Source organism: Micropterus dolomieu, linkage group LG22 (assembly GCF_021292245.1).
Source record: "Micropterus dolomieu isolate WLL.071019.BEF.003 ecotype Adirondacks linkage group LG22, ASM2129224v1, whole genome shotgun sequence".
In the NCBI taxonomy this organism is placed as follows: Eukaryota; Metazoa; Chordata; class Actinopteri; order Centrarchiformes; family Centrarchidae; genus Micropterus; species Micropterus dolomieu.
In genome coordinates, this window is record NC_060171.1 from 32,784,311 (window position 1) to 32,802,576 (window position 18,266).

The following is an 18,266-nucleotide window of genomic DNA, read 5'->3' on the forward strand; positions in this document are numbered from 1 at the left end:
TATATATATATATATTTTGTCATGCAGTAGTTATTACATTACATATAATGTGCTACGATGACTACTTTCTACATCTAGTTTATCACCTGCACTCTGTTAATTCTATCCAATGCTAGAGAAACGATTTCCTAACCCAGGAAATGCTGCCCTTGAATTAATCTAACTATCAGAAATGACTGACTACTGTCAGAAATGGTTAAACCAGAGGGGACTTGTGAATAAACGTGAGCTGATACTACATGACTGTCTCAGTCATGTAGTATCAGCTCACAGTTTAATCATTAGAACTGCCAAACTCTTCCGTAACATTAAACACACTGCCGAGCCTGGAGATGGCAGTGAAAAAGGGAGGGTTATCAAGTCTGGTCTCCGAAGATGAAAAGTGATGATGGCTATTTTTTATTAATAATTCAAATTAGCTTTACTGGCATGAATGTAATAACAACAACAACAAGATTTTATTTGTGTAGAATGGCAGTGCAGTGACGGACTGTACTTTAGAGGTGCCAGAGCGCAAAAGGCTTAAACTCAGAGGTACCGGAGTGGCGCTCCAGCTAGCTCCGGCACAAATTAAGCAATGATTATTTGGGGATTGAACGGATGCTGTGTAACATTTTCTTACTTTTTATTGAAGGCAATATAAGTAAGAAGAAAGAAAGAGACAACAGAAAAAGTTAAAATAAAAGAATGGAAATGCAAGAAAGAAAGAATGACCTTCCAGCCCACTAGGCTCAGTCGTCTAATAATATCCTACCCTGCCTAACTGCATTACTGACATCAAAACCAGCAAATATACCACCACCTCATATGCCATAACGTTGTGGTGGAAGATGCAGTAAAGGAAGTACAGCCCTATTATAACCCTCTGTTCTGTTTTTTGGCATCTAAGTATCCTTTTAATTCGTGGATCTGTTGTTCAAAATGGACTTCTGGATAGTGTTTCAAGTTTCCCATGTACCTAAAAGCAACACACCCCCACCAACGCAGCTCCCTGTTTGCAGGCAGAACTGTATCTTTCCCTAACCTTAACCAAAGTGCTTTTTTTGGAGAGGTTTGTTACTGTTTTAGACAGGTCCTTAACTGTAACCCATGGGTTCTTTTTAAAACCTTTTTTGCCATTCTGCTTCATCTGAAGCACTCTGAAAACACGTGTGAATGAGGGATGGTTCACATCAGCTTGTGAATAGATGTGTCCGTAACCAACATTTTTCAGGTGTATTGTATGGAAAGAGGCACACCTAACCCCTGACTTGTACTAACTTTTTAGAGGTTATTTGTGAAGAGGTTCACATGTACTATTTCAGAGTAGGATTGAGTAGGAATAATATTTGAGAGTGTATTTGTCTATTATAGTTGGTTTGATGAAGAACAGACTCGAAAACGTCTCTGATTTTACGGATGACTGAAGTTCCACAGAAAGCAACATGGAAAAAAATTGTAGGCATGCAACATACTAGGCTCATTATTTAGTGAGCGTAAAATGAGGTTTACCTTTCACACAGTTTCTCTTGACTGTCCCTGAATATTACGTTACATCTGTAGTGCCCAATCCGTACTGCCTGCCGGATCCGTTCTGCACATGCGCAAAAGTGGTCCTGTCTGTCAAAGAAGGTTACCACAAATGTGCCTGTTAATAGGGATCCTGCAGGCAGCACGGATTTGGTACCTACAACAACATTAGTCCAACATCTCCAAACCTGTTAGCCACATTAGCCGTGCAATATGCTAACTCCAAGTTAGCTAACCTACTAAATAAATAATAAAATTACACACAAACCGGCAACATTTACAGCTTGCAAGTCTGTAAATGGCGAGTCTGTTTCTGACAGCTTGGTCAGAAACATGCACACCAGTAGCCTGCTGGAGTTCATTTTGTAAGGCTCTGGCAGTGCTCCTGCTTTTCCTCCTTACACGAAGGAGCAGCTCTATTAGGGTATTGGCCCGTCTTCGGTATCTCCTCCATGTTATTGAAACTGTGCTGGAAGACACAGCAAACCTTGCTACAACACGTTTGGATGTGCCCTCCTGGAGGAGTTGGTCCAGCTGTGCAACCTGCATGGGCTGGAGGTACCACCTCATGCTACCAGTAGTGACAAGGACACTAGCAAAATGCAATACTAGAGAACAATCAGCCAGGAAAGATAAGGAGTGAACAATTTTCTGTGGCCGCCACCTGCAAAACCATTCCCTTTTTGGGGGGGAACTAACAGCACTGAGAGCATTGAATCAGGTTGAATTGCATGAACTAGAAACCCAGTGGCAAGTGGAGGAACAGGTTGTTCAGCAATGTGATCAGTTCCACCTGCCTTATTGTCATCTAGTTTTATTATAACTTAAGACAGCTCATCAGACGTCACTATCACCCCCTCAGTAACAATAAAAGTAAACCTGCACATAATTAATCAAGTCATAATATTAATGTTTAACTTCATTATTATCAGGTGGTAAATGAGTTTTACTGTTATTCCTAGTTTTGACCACACTGTTAATCTCTCCAGTTGCCAGACAGCTACAGTGCCCCCTGGAGACTTGTGTTTTCCACACGGCTGCATGGGGAGAGCTTCACCAGGATGGTGGCCGGCCTGACCAAGCGTGGGCCCACCCTGCTGCTCATTAAAGACACAAAGGGACATGTGTTTGGGGGCTTTGCCTCCCACGCCTGGGAGGTCAAACCTCAGTTCCAGGGTGAGAGAAGCACTGTCACATTGCATGACTTCTGGACTTAGATGTAATTTGCCATTTGATGAATGCCGTCTCTGGTTTATCAGCTGCCTTCAACAATTGTACAGAGCAAGCGACCCAGTGTTACCCAGTGTTTGAAATACTATGCTTGGTACAAAATAGAACATGTATTTTAATAAAACAAACACAAAGTTATAGTATAGTTTTAGTTTTGATTATTGTCATTATTGGTATAGCTGATACCTAGGAAACTAAGCTTCTCCTAACACAAGCTATGGTTAGGCAACAGCTAACCAATGATAGCTTGATATCGAGAGTTACCAACCAAAAGTGCACCTTCATACTTTTAATTAATTTGCCACCATGTTGACATAACACATCTGCATTGGCCTTTGGGTTAAGAAAAATTTTGTCCAAGCGTCAGACATGAAATAATTTCTTCAGTTTATTTCTCCTAAAGACATTTTTCACAGCAGACATTTATTGCCCAGGGAAGACACAGGTCAAATGAATGATATTAATGATGGCTCAGTTACACTTAGGTGCATCCGTCTTCTAGTGGGCACATTATCAATGCACTGGCACTGGAATATCTGAATATAAAGTACAGTGAGGAGAACAAATATTTGATACACTGCAGTTTTTGCAGGTTTTCCTACTTACAAAGCATGTAGAGGTCTGTCATTTTTATCATAGGTACACTTTAACTGTGAGAGACGGAATCTAAAACAAAAATCCAGAAAATCACATGATCACAAATAATGAATTTGCATTTTATTGCATGACATAAGTATTTGATCACCTACCAACCAGTAAGAATTATGGCTCTGACAGACCTGTTAGTTCTTCTTTAAGAAGCCCTCCTGTTCTCCACTCATTACCTGTATTAACTGCACTTGTCTGAACTCATTACCTGTATAAAAGACACCTGTCCACACACTCAGTCAAACAGACTTTGCTTTTCTGCAAAGGGGACAGGACGACTGCACCGTATTGAGGGGAGGATGGATGGGGCCATGTATCGCGAGATCTTGGCCAACAACCTCCTTCCCTCAGTAAGAGCATTGAAGATGGGTCGTGGCTGGGTCTTCCAGCATGACAATGACCCGAAACACACAGCCAGGGCAACTAAGGAGTGGCTCCGTAAGAAGCATCTGAAGGTCCTGGAGTGGCCTAGCCAGTCTCCAGACCTGAACCCAATAGAAAATCTTTGGATGGACCTGAAAGTCCATATTGCCCAGCGACAGCCCCGAAACCTGAAGGATCTGGAGATGGTCTGTATGGAGGATTGGGCAGTGTATCAAATACTTGTTCTCCCCACTGTATCTGATAGTGTCACGACCTTCAGTTCCTCAAATGGCCGCTTGAGGCTGGCTTCAAAATCAAGTTAATTTCCATAGAGCACCATGTTAAAATGCCCAACTTTACAGCTGAATTAATATATTTACAGCCTGATAGAAAAAGGGTGTGGTGTCTATATCTAATTTCCCCATCCATGAACACTGTGTGGGGGTGAATTTTCATATAACTCGCCTGTTTAAATTATATTTATACATTTCTGTAGTTCTCTTATAGGGGTGACATCATCAAAACTGATTTCTCTGAAACAGCAGCAGCGGCGATCAAAATTGTACCTTAAGTCAGTCGTTCCTAAACATCTTTAACCCTAGTATCTCTCCTTTTTTTTCATGGCAACCCACTTTTGGCCAGCGCAGGTTTAATCGTTTCAGACTGTATTGTGGGCTGAGGTCAGCATTTCATCGAGCTGAATTTAGATTTTTTGCTTTGCCTGCTAAGGTCACAGTTTCAGTTTCAGTAGGAATATGCAGAATCAGAAAATGTGATACTGTGATTCAGTTATGTGTTTATTGCTTATTTATTTAGTTTTTGTATGTTTGAAAACATGAAATACAAATGTTGTTCATGTAAATGTCACTTCATTTTTCAATGTTGTGAAAACTATTGTAAAACGTACACACAAAAAACTGCTACCTGAGTTATCAAAATTTACAGCTGAATTCAAATTTAACAGCAGTTGGAGTGTTTATGAGTGATTCTGTACTGCTGAATAAAGAACAGAGGTGATTTGAACAAATAACTTATACCTCATGATGACAACGCTTCATAGACCTCACAGGAGTCAAGTGTGTTGTCTCTGATAGATAACAGTGAATTTAGACTTCTAAATCCATAATGCTGTGATAGAAAAAATACCATCACATTAGTGTTGAGACCCCAGTGCTTTAATATCAAGACTGATACTGATTAAAAAAAAGGGCATATTGAGGAAGTAATACTACTTGTTTGAGTACTGTGGGCTGTCACTTGATTTTTCGCTCTGATCTTCAGAATTTGTATATTTGTGTGTGTGTGCAGGAGACTCCAGATGCTTCCTGTTCACTGTGTTCCCCAGACTGAGAGTTTATACAGCAACAGGATACAACCAACATTTCATGTACCTCAACCAGAACCAGCAGACCATGCCCAACGGACTGGTGAGGCTGCACTAGTTTAACAGAGGAGAACCGACGGAGCTTAAAATATAAATCCTTTAATCTAAATATTGTTTTGTAGATGCCGGATTGGGTTGTGTCATTTTACAAGGTTTCTGATTTAGGGGACAGATAAAAACTGCCAACAGCCAACCAGTGCTGATCCAGTGATATTTATTACATCCGGTATTTAATGTATGACCTACGCATTCACTTGTCACAGTAGGAGAACAGCAATATAAAAAACAGTGAACAAAAAGGGTAAAGTTCAGCCAAGTGGTGTTGGAATAATCAGCTACAATGCTTTATGCTGTAATCAGAATGTTTTATTCACAATGGATAAATAACTGTGTCTGATTTTATAGTGATCGATCGATTGTATTGACAAACTTGCACAGAATTATCACCGATGAGCAGCCTGCAACTCTGCTCTCATCAGTGTCATTTGCAGCATTTTTTGGCATCTGAATGCTCCAATTTTACTGTAAGTTTGATTTCACAGAATGTTTGTGGTATTAAATAGAAGAAATATTGTTTCCTCTTTAGGGAAAAATACATTTACATGGTTGTCTGCATTCCCACTGTGTCCCTTAGAGTGTGTTTTCTGGCCTTCATTAGGGTATGGGCGGTCAGCATGGCTACTTTGGCCTATGGCTGGACAGTGATTTTGGCCGTGGTCATAGCCGCGCACGGCCCAAGTGCACCACCTACGGCAGCCCTCAACTCTCTGGAGAGGAGGACTTCACCCTGGACTCAATGGAAGTGTGGGCGGTCGGAAAACCCCCAGAACCAGAGGTCAGAGTACTTGCTCTTGTTTTCTTTTTTCTGTTCTTTTTTTGCCTTTATTTGATAGTAGGCACAGAGGGAGTGGGTTTCCAATTCTTCAGTTGAATGGGGTGGAAGAAAGATGTGGGAATGAAAGAGGGAGACAGATGTAGGCGCAGCCACAGGTGTTGCATTTTCATGCCTTTTTTTCCTATACAGTCATATTTGTATGCAGGTACATAACTTTCAAGTCTGTTTTTTTTTTCTTCTTCAGATGTGAAATGGTGCTGAATTTAAGTGCTTCTTGAGAACTCCTGCTTAAGAGTTGGGGCATTGCAATTACAACTTGTCACACGCTGAAATCCATCCAGTAGAATTATGGCAGTTTTAAAAGTTAGGCAGAGGACATTGAACATTCTGTTCAATTCATTTTTATTTATATAGCACCAATTCATAACAGAAGTTATCTCCTTGCACTTTTCATACAGAGCATCTGCATCTAGACCATACTCTTAATACTCCCGAATGTAAATGCACATCATGCATGTAATTAACTGTAGCAACTGTACCACAAATAGAGAACCTCATTTATATTCCTGCTTTTTATGTTATACAGCTGTTTCCTTTAAAATGTGACAAATTAAAGCGGTGGTATTTCTGTATGTTTTGTTTTTCAGGGCGAGGAGGGAGAGGCCAAGAAAAGTATCCTGGATGTGGATCCGGAGATCCAGGCCATGATGGAGATGGCAGGGAAGACTATGCACAGTCAAGGCTTCAGGGAGCCGGAGGAGGACCAGGAGCAGTGAGGGGCAACTGGGCGATAGACAAAAACAATCTCACCACCTGGCACTGACACAAGTCTTTACAAGACTTTAAGACTTGTCTTCAATATGTTAAAGACAGCGTTAACTGTGGAAGATGTTATCAAAACATAAACCGAGTAACAAAGCTTAACTAGGTCAAAAGGCAGCTGATATGTAAAATCTGATCTTACCCTTTCACACACAACTGATGGCCGATAGTGTGCTTCAAGCCAGCTTTCATCTTCAGTATGAAGGGGACTGTCGTGGAAATTATATTCCAATTTGTCATGGCTGTGTTGTTTTTTCTACCAAGATACACTGGTATTTCAATGAATATTTTAGAAATATCACAAGAGAGAGAAGAGGCAGCAGAATTAGTGTCTTCACCAGAAGTAGCCTCAGTCAGCCAGAATGCATCGATATATCTAGCACTACCTGAAGTATTAGGTTGAAGAAAGGGAGCACAACAAAACAATAAGTTACACCATTAATAATTGTGTATAGTAAAATATGTACAAAATGCTTGCTATTTTCCTGAAGGTCTGGGTTTGAAGTAGATCGTCAACCCATTTTAATAAAAGTATAAGTGAATTTTTGTGTGACAGATTATTTATTACAGGATTAAAAAAGCTGTAAATTTAGGAGACATTATCTGACACGAGCCTGTTAGTCAGTCTCTCTCTAGATGGTTCTTCTTCTGAGCCATTCTATTTATGTGTGAACATGTCAAGATCCTTCATAAGTGGTTTAACCATCTGAGACGTTTCGAATGCAAGAAGATATATTGACTGTTGAAGTACCCGGGATTCTAAATACTTCATCCCTTCTCAAACTGAACGCTATGGATACGCTTCAGAAGTACAAGAGAAGCTTCTTCTGGCTGCTCATTTATCCAGACTTGATGCGCCTCAGGATTTCTTTTAATTTTGTTTTATTTCTTTTTCGATCGGCGTCAGTGGCTTGTCCACCCACATCATGACGCAGACAATCGATGTCAAATGTTTTATGATAATAGACCTGGATCGTCCATGCAGATGTGATACTGCACCTACTTTTACTTGTGTGTCTTCATTTGATTATCTCTGACTTTGTAAACTGCTGTCGTAAATATAAATGTCAAAATCTGCACTTTGACATCTTCAATGTACCAATATAAACACCTCCTCAGAGATTGAAAGGCAACTCTGTTCATCCCCCCCTCCTCCGCTTCTGTTCTGCTATCATGCAAATTACTGAGGCAAGTTACACATGCAAATCTGTTCTATAATCTTACAGCAATTCACACAGTGACATGAAGGACATGGTTACAGAAAGAATTCTGTCTTCATATTTGTGTATGTAAAGTATTTTATTAGTTTATTCTCCAGAATGAAGATATTTTGAGCCTCAGGATAATGTCATTATATGGTCTTTATTACACCCCCGCCCCCAGCTTGATAAAATGCTGTTTAAAACAACACATGTGTATGTATTATTATATCATTCAAACAATCAATCAATAAATCAGTCAAACTTTACTTATATAGCATCTTTCATACAGGTTAGGGTAGTTCACGGTTCTTTACAAGCCTATGACATATCTATAACCATCTTATTGTTAAGAATATACTGTAAGCCGTAAAACAATGGAAGACCAATTCACAGATTTCATGCATTACGCAAGTATATGCAAGTATATATTTTTCCATTTAAAATGACTTTATTTCCCTCTTCCTTTTTCTGCCATTCATGCACATATTTGCATAGTTCCAGTGATGGGGCTATATTTTCCATTATCTTCAATGGTTGGGTTTGCTCAGCCTTTACTTGATTTCAGTCTTAGTTGATGTTTTTCAAAATCTTTCTCAACCTTTTCACATGTCAGAGACCCCCAACGGTTCTATAATCAAATTCTAAAGCAGTGGATCCCCACCCTTTTTGTTTTGTGGTCCTGTTAAAGTACTGGCAAACAGAGAGCAGACAGTGGTGGAATGTATCTAATTACATTTAATCAAAAACTAAAATAGGATTCCAAAATATAATATAGGCCTATAATAATAAAACTCAGAAAGGGACCATTCTGCAGCATTACAAGTAATAATAATAATGATAAGTCCTTGGTGGTAGTACTTCATAGTATATGGATCTGAATATTGCACCTATAACAGATTAGACCAAAAACATATTCTTCCGTGTTTTCTGGGACTGTTTCAAGTGAATAGAATAATTCTTAGTCCTCTAAGGACCCTCCGGACCACCTTAACGGATAATTCGGAGTCCTTGCCCGCTTTAAGAGCCATCTCTAATCTAGTTCTGTCTTGGGTTTGAGGTGGCGCATCTTTCGCCGCGTCCTCGAGCTTCCCTCAGCATGAGAAGGGACTTTGAGCAGATTTTCACTCGTCTTTCATTTATATAGCTCGGTCCCAAACATTTATTTAAAGAAATATTTTCCCCCACATCCTGGCAGGTCAAAGCGCTCACATGTCCTCTCTTCCGATGGGACTTGGGTAGTTTGCATAGATAGCCTACCGACCTTGCTTCCGGCCCTTTTTTTTTTTTATAACTTGTGGGCTATGCTTGTTGCAATGTAATGCAAGTTAACTTTTACTTCCTTGTACACACAGATAGAGGAACTGACCGTTTTGCGTCTGGCCTTTTTTGTCAACACTCTACATCCTCTCCAGCTTCATTTCATAACTTTCAAATCATGATCAGATAGAAAACAAGCGGGCCACGGTGTCGAGCTGAATATAATCGATTTCACTTGTAAGGTAAGTCTTCAACTTTCCTACACTCTTTTTAATCCCGTTAACTGCCCGTGGTTTGACAGAGTTAAGTTAGACGAGGGGATATCCGCTTTTTACTGGCAGCATATCTGCCGGGCTGCAGATGTGTGACCAGGCTGCAGCTCACAGCGGAGTCAGTCCTGAACCCTGTCAGACCGGGCACCCCTGCTGCACACAGACAGAAACCGGTGTGCTGCATTCTCCATTGAATTTAGATTGTCCTTTGTTATAGCTGATTAATGAGTATGGTTACTGGGTTATACGGGTGGCTCTGGAGTAGGCTGTTAGAGAAGAAAATAATAGGTTGATAGGCCTACAGCAGAACCAAGTGCAGTAAGTTATGGTGACACAATTATGTAGCTTTTGCCAATCCTTGTGTCACCATATGCAAAGTTATAAAGAACTTTTTTTATTTATTATTTGTCTGTTTATATTATTATTATGATTTGAACAAAAATGATGATGTGAATCCAAAGTGACCGCCTAAATTGTTGATTTGGGGACGCTTTCTAAAGAAAAGCCTAAGTTGCACTACCTACAGCATAAATTTAATTAAATGTGTTAACATACCAGTAGGCTACAGTACCAATAGGTAAGACTACAAAGGAACACAATGTGAAGTTAGGGAACAATGGGGTAACAATTTGGGACCCTAAAAATAATTCATCCTGTAGGAATTTTGGAACTATAACAGGTAGACTATATTAAGGGATAGGCCCAGTATGACCTACTGAGCAACAGGCTGGCGTTTGGAAGGATTTTAAAGATTTTACTGTAGGTTTTTTAACTACCAAGTAGCCTACCTGATCTAACAGGTGGCACACAGAATGATCAATAATGGACAACAAAGCTGGATGTTTTGGGGGGAGATGGAGTAATGAGTTGTAGAAGGCTACTGTGATTTATTTCAAAATAATGCTACTTACCAACACTGGAGGGGTACACACAATAACGAAAAGAGTATAGGCTATATATAGGCTATATGTAAATTACATTGTTCCCTTTTTTGTTAGGTTTGGGGGTACTTACTAATTAACTCCAGGCTACATTAGTGCTTTTACTTTGACACAAACAGAGGTCCAGAGAAAAGACTTTTGTCAGGAACATAGCCTAGGCCTAGGCAAGGCAAGTTTATTTGGATGCACATTTCAACAACAAGGCAATTCAAAGTGCTTTACATCAAACATAAAAGCAACATAGGGAAACTGAAAACACAGAAAATAAAAAGAAATAAAAAGAGGATAAAATATATTTTATAGAGTTAAATAGGAAATAAAAACAGGGTAAAACAGGACAGTAAAAGTCACAATGCCGTGTAAAAAAGGCAGGTATAAAAAGAAAAGTCTTAAGTCTTAATTTAAAAGAACTGCCAGTTTCAGCAGACCTCCAGGTTTTTGGGTTTGTTCCAGATATATGGACCATAAAAACTGAACTCTGCTTCTCCTTGTTTAGTTTTGACTCTGGGGACAGAAAGCAAACCTGCCCCAGACGACCTGAGAGGTCTGGATGGTTCAGAAGAACAAAGCAGAAGATCAGAAATGTATTTTGGCCCTAAACCATTCAGTGCTTTATAAACTACCAGCAGGATTTTGAAATCAATTCTTTGACATACAGGAAGCCAATGTAAAGACCTCAGAACTGGAGTAATCACTTTTTTGGTCTTAGTGAGGACTCGAGCAGCAGCGTTCTGAATCAGCTGCAGCTGTCTGATGGATTTTTTAGGGAGCCCTGTAAAGACACTGTTACAGTAGTCAAGTCGACTGAAGATAAATGCATGAACAAGTTTTTCCAGGTCCGGCTGAGACATAAGTCCTTTAACCCATGAAATATTCTTCAGGTGATAGTAGGCTGACTTTGTAATTGTCTTAATATGGCTCAAATTCAGGTCTGAGTCCATGACTACACCAAGATTTCTGGCTTGGTATGTGGTCCTCAACATTACCGATTGAAGCTGAGCACTGACTTTTAAAGCCTGTATGTTACTGTATAAATTGTTATACTTGTGTACAAATTGTACTTATAGGGGACTTTAGAAGCCTGAGGTGGTAGGGTTTATGTGGATTGACATTGTTATTACAGAGTGCTGTACATTGTTGTTATGGTGTGAAGTGAAGTGAAGAAAAAATAAATAAATAAATGATATATATGTATGTATACATATACACACACACACACACACAGTATGTCTTCAAACTCTTGGAGGTAGAGCTGTTCATCCAGTGGCAATGTATAGATCATTTCCACATGTGTTATTGGAACTAGCTTGTCTAGTGTTAGCCTGCAGTGAGGTGTTTGGTGAAACTGGGGGAATATGACCTCTGCTTTAACTTGCAGGTGAACTTGCCATTAGAATTCTGTTAAAGCTGTATTATGAACCTTTTGGCCATTAGAAGGCAGAATTCCACAACAAACCGGCAGACACACAATCCCTGACACATTTATCGCCTCATAATGTTGGTATCACTAACAGTAGCTAGTGACCTACTTACACATGCAGTAGGCAAAGAGCAATATAGTATTCATTCATTCAGTCACGTTTCACCTGATTAATGACTCTTCCAATTTCTGAAAACACCTGGCTCTTAGCTGTAAATTGTTTGATTTTCTTCACTAGCTATAGTTTTTTTATTTTGCCCCTCTGCCATTTGTTGCTGTGCAGGCAGTCTCTGCATGTTGCTGCTGGAAACAATGCTGATGGTTGTAGAGTGCTGAGAGTAAATGTGCCATAGAAACAAAAACAACGGGCTAAAAGAGGCTAAAAAGAAAAGTAGAGAAATAAAGTGGGGAGATAATTGCTGTTGGTTTACAAGTCACACTTCCGCATGATACATTATAATTTTATTCAATGTTAATATCTAGCAAGTACAAAGAGAGTTTGTACAGCCAATTTGTCAGAATGTTCCTATAATTCCTTTTCCTTTGCTTATTACAGTCACAGCCACAGATACATTTAATTTATTGATTGCTTTCAGGATATAGAGAATTTCAACAAATCCAACAAAAAATCCTTCTTTAATAAATTGCCTACCCAGCTTAAAAGACATTTTACTAAAGTAAAAGTACTTGTGTAAAAATGTAATTAAATATCAGTGTAGTGGAACAACGTCATACCACTGAGGGTAATATCCAAACCAAATTTCATTTTTGTAGACAGTACTTTCCAGCCTGTGCAGACAACTGATTGTCAATTCTAAATATGCAATTGTGTTCCTCATTGTAGCCTTAAAATATGCCAAGGTACAAAATTACATATTCTTTTATTTTAATGCATTTGCTGCGCATTTTTGTACTCTTCAATGCTAATAAGAGTAGGTAAATGTAAATTGTTACTTCGTCCCCTGCTTAAATCTGTGTTAAACACATTCTTACTTTCAACTTTAATCTAAAATCACATTAAAACATTTTAATGGGGTAGCACTCAGTGAACTGTGGTAAAAGTACCTTTGGTATAGCCTTTCCTTCACCACTCCATTGTTACTTAAACTACTGTATCATCCATTATTTATCATCCTTTTTTACAATGGCTTAATTTAAGAAAAATACTTCCTCTGTTGCATCTTATGCAATTAATGCAGATTTAACCTGGTGAGTGTGCAATCTGACACCAAGTGCAGTTTAAAAAAGCAAAACACATTTCCCATGACATTGATGTAATTTGGCTTAACCAAAGAGTTTGTAAGTGCAAGTATTTGTGTAAATACATGTATGCATTCATTTGGTGAGTATTTGTGAGTGTATATCTAAGGAATGTCACACCAACAGAGCAAAAATTAAAATTCAGCACAGTGGATCGTCATATCCTCGATTCATATGAACACGGGTTTCCCTGAACATGGTGTATTTGTGCATGCCTACCATGAACAAATATGGCACAGTATTTGTTTTATACTGCATTACTGCTGTGTAAGTATGAGGAAATTTCTATTGTAAATAAGTTGGCAGTGATCCCAGTAGGGACAGTCCCTTCACAGGGGTAAAGGTTTCAGCAGGGAAAACAGGGGAATAGTTGTGTCATAATGTCAGTTGATCATTAATTTCACTTCAGAACACTAAAGAACGCTTTTTAGTTTTTGTGTTTTATGTAATGTTTAGGTTTTTTAATATATGCATTAGTGTAAATGAAGGCTGACAATGGATATTTACACGATAAACATGTAGTTTCACATTTATTAATATTAGGAAGGAAATCATTCTTAACCCTATTTTAATGATGAGAATCAAAATTTTTTTCTGAAGCCTTTCTGCACCTAAAGTATGCACACTAACACATTTCTTTTCAATCTTGATACGAAACAATGGGGTCCCGGTGCCAAACAATTAAATGCACAAGCTCATGGGATTTCTATTTGTTATTATTTCTTTTTCCGTGTAGACACATACTATTCAACTCTCCACAGTACCTTGTTATTGATATTTCAGAGTTTAGTTTAATTGAATTCAACAGAACTCCTCCTGTGGCACTGTTGTGTTTTCATATCTCTGTGTTCATTTGCAAGTTAAATATTAGGTATTATGGCATACCAGGTTCAACACTACTCTTAAATCCACAAGTACTATATGGGCACACACTATTTCTAATGAACGCTCTCACTGCACCACATATTCCTAGTCTGTTTGAAACAGGTTTGTCACGGATTGGACTTGAGGCGTCAAATGTATAACAGAAAGCCGTTACAAGCTGGAGGTGTGGGGTATGAAAGAAATGGGCATTTAGGAGGCAGAAAGTGTCGAATGAAAGACGCTATTGAGTTGTAGCCTATTGTGGAAAATGCACAATCTAGTGTTTTTCATTCCACTCCAAGTCCTTCAGTGGATCTGCCAATACTGAGTCCAATTCAATACTTATATTGACCAAAATGCATCTGTCTAAATTTGGCACAACTAATTTTCCATGAGTTTCTTGATCCAAATGCTGTCCTGATTCAAAACTGTTACGTTGATCATCTTAAATTAATAATATGAAATAAATAAAAGCTTAACTGGGAGAATGTGATACTTTTTTTTTTTTTACCTCATAAACAATCTTTGACAGGGTAACATTTCAGACTCCTCTTTGAAGAAAGCACATAAACCCGAAGCCAAATTAAATTTTGGTTTGTCATCCAGTGTGCAGTTAGACACATCATAAACCTTGCAATGTCTTAAAAAATGTATGGTGAACTTTTCATACTTCTGGTCTTGCCTCATCTCAAGACAGTAATGCCAAGTGGTTACAATGTGGTGTCAGTCTACTACTAAGATCATGTAGTCAATTTAAAGCCAACTACTAATTAATACTAATTAACAGCAGAACAAGAATACACAAAATTTGTCTAAACTGCTGAAATTCTGATGGTGGTTCAAAGTAACATACCTATCTTGTAATTTTCACGTGGCATCGGTCTATAATTTACTTTATTGCTTGCTTAGCTCAGTTTTAGCAAGACCATAGGTGGCAAGAAAACAGCCACATAAAACCATTTGCTTGCAGTGTCAGCAGTGCACAAAACACAATAGAGTCCAATAAAGAACGGGATGGATTTATTTTAGCCAGGAAGATGGAAGATGACACCACAATCTGACAAAGAAATTTGGATGTATGTGAGGGGCCGTCTGTGGCTCAGAATGTAGAGCAAGAGATAGATAAAGCACAATTGCAGGTGGAAGAAAAGAATGTCTTTAAAAACCTACTGTAGTTTTGTCCTAGGTGTCCTACTGTGCCTGCTAACTCATTTATATCACTCTACATGGTGTACGTGAACATTCTACTCTGAGGTTTAAATATGTAAATACATAAGTAATATATTTACAAAATGAAATTGCTATGCAAAATAAATGTCAGACAAAGACAAAGAGATGTTTATGTTATACTCTTCACAAAGAGTATTAAAGCAAAAAACATAACGTTGAATGCCATGTAATTTAACAATAATGATGAAACAGTGATGAAATATGATGCTTCCCTTTCATCATTGTCCTGTAACCCAAACAAAGACAATTCATCATTATACTGATCATTCATCTCTGGATTATTTTGACTCCTTTAGCTCTAAAGTTCAATTTCATTTATCGTGCTGCAGGGGGGAAGCTCGTTTGCAGTTGCAGATGTGGTAAAAAAACTTTATACACTGTTTTTTTTAAGGCCATTGTTGGACCCATAGATCACCGGAAGACGATTTGGCTGGCTATGCCACAGTAAGGTGTCATATGCCTTGTGCACTTTTTTTTTAACAACCTGTAAAATGAGTACTTTTAAATTTAGTTTATTTCACATAGAGCTGCCAAGTAAAACTTGATCAACAAGTTTAGAGAACACAAGTGACAAAGCCATAAAAGACACGATACAACTGTTTTCACAGAATGAGTTGTATTAGTGATTAGGTAACTACGTTTTACGTTACGTACTTCATGTGTAAAAAAGCTGCTTAAAGCTTCCAACACCTCAAATTGTTTGAAAGATGGGGTAATAAAATATCTCTAAAACAACACCTGCAGAGCGAGCTATATGAAGGTGATTTAAATTTTCTAAAATTCTGTGTTTAAGAAAACTTCATAATTTAAGCCTTTTACACATGTCGGCGGTTGTTAGTTGCCAGAGAACGAACGGCTCTGTCTCTCCTGTCCTGTCTCAGCTGCAGAGATGGCTCACTGGGGGCAGCAGGGCGAGATGACGGAGTACAAAAAGATTGTGATCAAACGGGACATGGAGATGGGCGTGGTCATGACGGTGTTTCGGCAGAAGGCGGAGCGGCTCACTGTGCAGGTCATCATGGAGACCCAGCAGGTGGCATGGACACGCACTGCAGACAAGACTGATGGTGTCTGTAAGTATGTAGTATTTTTCTAATTACAGTGACAACATCTCTTCAGAATAAAAACCACTGGCTGGTAAGTTTTTACATACTTAGTTAACTGAATTATAATGTATAGCTTTTGTTAGCTATAAGCAATACTGTTACTGTTTCCTGCAGGGAATGATGCTTCATGAAGACAGTATTGAAATAATCTTTTGGCACTTCTTAACAACACAGTTTTGGATGTCAAAATTGTTTCTGACTGAACCCATTTATAGTCCTGAGCCCCTTTAAGATGTCAGTTCAAATTTCAAAAATGTATCAAATAAGTTTCACCACTGAATTGTAATTGTGGCAGATGTCTCAGAGGCAGATATAAAAAAAAAGGAATCTGTTTTTATGATCTGGGAGAAGTTAGGAACTGAGCCTGGTCAAAACTACAAAACCCTTGGAATAAAACGTGACAGTGGCAAGCAGTTGGCTTATTAAAGAATATGGCGTGGATAGACAGATAGTATGTGGCTCAGGAGGTAGAGTGGGTCATCCACTGATCACACGGTTGGCCGTTTTATCCCAATCTCCTACTGTCCACATGTCAAAGTGGGCAAGACACTGAGTCCCAAAATGCATTGCAACTTGCATAGTTACTCGCTGCCACTCTTGAGAATGTGTGTGTGAGAATAGGTGAATGACATTCAAATGATGTAATAAAGCGAATATCACCATGGCTGAATTTTAAACTTGTGGTGCTTTAAGATGCAGATACTAGATACTTGATCTAAATGCTTGTTTTTTTATTGCAAAATTTAAGTGTTCCTTTAAGGGATTCTGAAAAGCATTGTTCCATCAAGAAGATATTAAGGCTTAGAGAGGGGCAGTTATTGCACACCACACACTGCTCACAAGCTACCAGTACTCTTTTCTGCCCTCTCTGTGTCAGGTTCTCTGGAGGATTCATAATGACCCTAAATAAACTGCATTACCCAGTGGGCACTATGATGCGCTCAATTGTTCTCGACAGCCTGCTTACCTCTGTAGGAGGAGACAGAGTAGGGAGAGGTTTGGGTTCATGTTCATCTTTTCATAAAATCGCTCATCAGTGTCACCTTTTGTGAACTGACTAATCACAGCCTGGATGGGGCAGGACATTAAAAAAAGGTTGTGTTACAATCGAAATGTTGAACTTGCTGTTATGCATGAATGGCATTACCTTTAAAGAGGTGGTATTCTGCTTTTTGGCTTTTTCCCTCTCCTTTATTGAGTTATATCTCTTTTTTGTGCATGTAATAGGTTTGCAAAATGAAAAAGCCCAAAGTCCACCCCAAACGGAGTTCCCATCTCCCACAGAAAACTCTGCTCTGAACTGACCGAAAACAGCTCGTTTGTAGCCCAGCCGCTTCCCTTTGATGCCTGTGACGTCACAGGGATGAAAGCTAAATGCGCCTCATACAATGCTCGCCAAGCGGCTATTCACTAGCAAGGACCACGCCACAACAATGTGTCATTTTAAAGATTTAATGAATATTCTGAATGCACAGATAGATAAATGGATGTAGCGGAGAAGGGTGGTGGTGGAAGAAGGATGCCGTCTGATGGCTGATCTGGGAGGATGTATAATGAGCGGGCAGAGGAGACTCAGAGTCAGATTATATTGCTCTGAGTCGTGTATTTGCCTGAGTGATTTACTGACCTCCGGATTATATTGCTCTGAGTCGTGTGTGGGCATGACGGAGATTGTTGAGCTTCCAAACACTAGCTACCCTCCAGGCAGTCAGTGGACATAAAGTTGTTACTGTGATGTAGAGACAGAGCTCAGTTAAAACTTTATGGATGAAAGATACTTTTGTTACAGATTAATAGCTCACCACTCTGAAACTCTCGCTCCAGTCTATGTTGCCAAGCTGGTCGGCAACATGTAGCCTACAGCTGAATCCAAGCTGTTTAAGGGCTTCTCGCTGACCCGCCCTTCTCTGCTTCTGATTGGCT

At 39.1% G+C, this 18,266-nt stretch overlaps 2 protein-coding genes across 5 annotated transcripts in view; both read left to right on the top strand.

Moving 5' to 3' along the window:
* meak7 (MTOR associated protein, eak-7 homolog) overlaps nt 1–7,333 on the top strand; it is a 13,172-nt gene extending 5,839 nt beyond the window's left edge. For all 4 annotated transcript variants that reach the window (XM_046038098.1, XM_046038100.1, XM_046038099.1 and 1 more), the window contains 4 exons: nt 2,499–2,685; nt 5,059–5,177; nt 5,793–5,969; nt 6,617–7,333. In XM_046038098.1, coding sequence (XP_045894054.1) covers nt 2,499–2,685; nt 5,059–5,177; nt 5,793–5,969; nt 6,617–6,745 — 612 coding nt within the window. In that variant the 3' untranslated portion in view covers nt 6,746–7,333. The remainder of the gene's footprint in view (nt 1–2,498; nt 2,686–5,058; nt 5,178–5,792; nt 5,970–6,616) is intronic.
* Nucleotides 7,334–9,356: 2,023 nt separating this feature from the next.
* plcg2 (phospholipase C, gamma 2) overlaps nt 9,357–18,266 on the top strand; it is a 77,533-nt gene continuing 68,623 nt past the window's right edge. The window contains exons 1-2 of the mRNA XM_046036485.1: nt 9,357–9,492; nt 16,119–16,310. Coding sequence (XP_045892441.1) covers nt 16,127–16,310 — 184 coding nt within the window. The 5' untranslated portion in view covers nt 9,357–9,492; nt 16,119–16,126. The remainder of the gene's footprint in view (nt 9,493–16,118; nt 16,311–18,266) is intronic.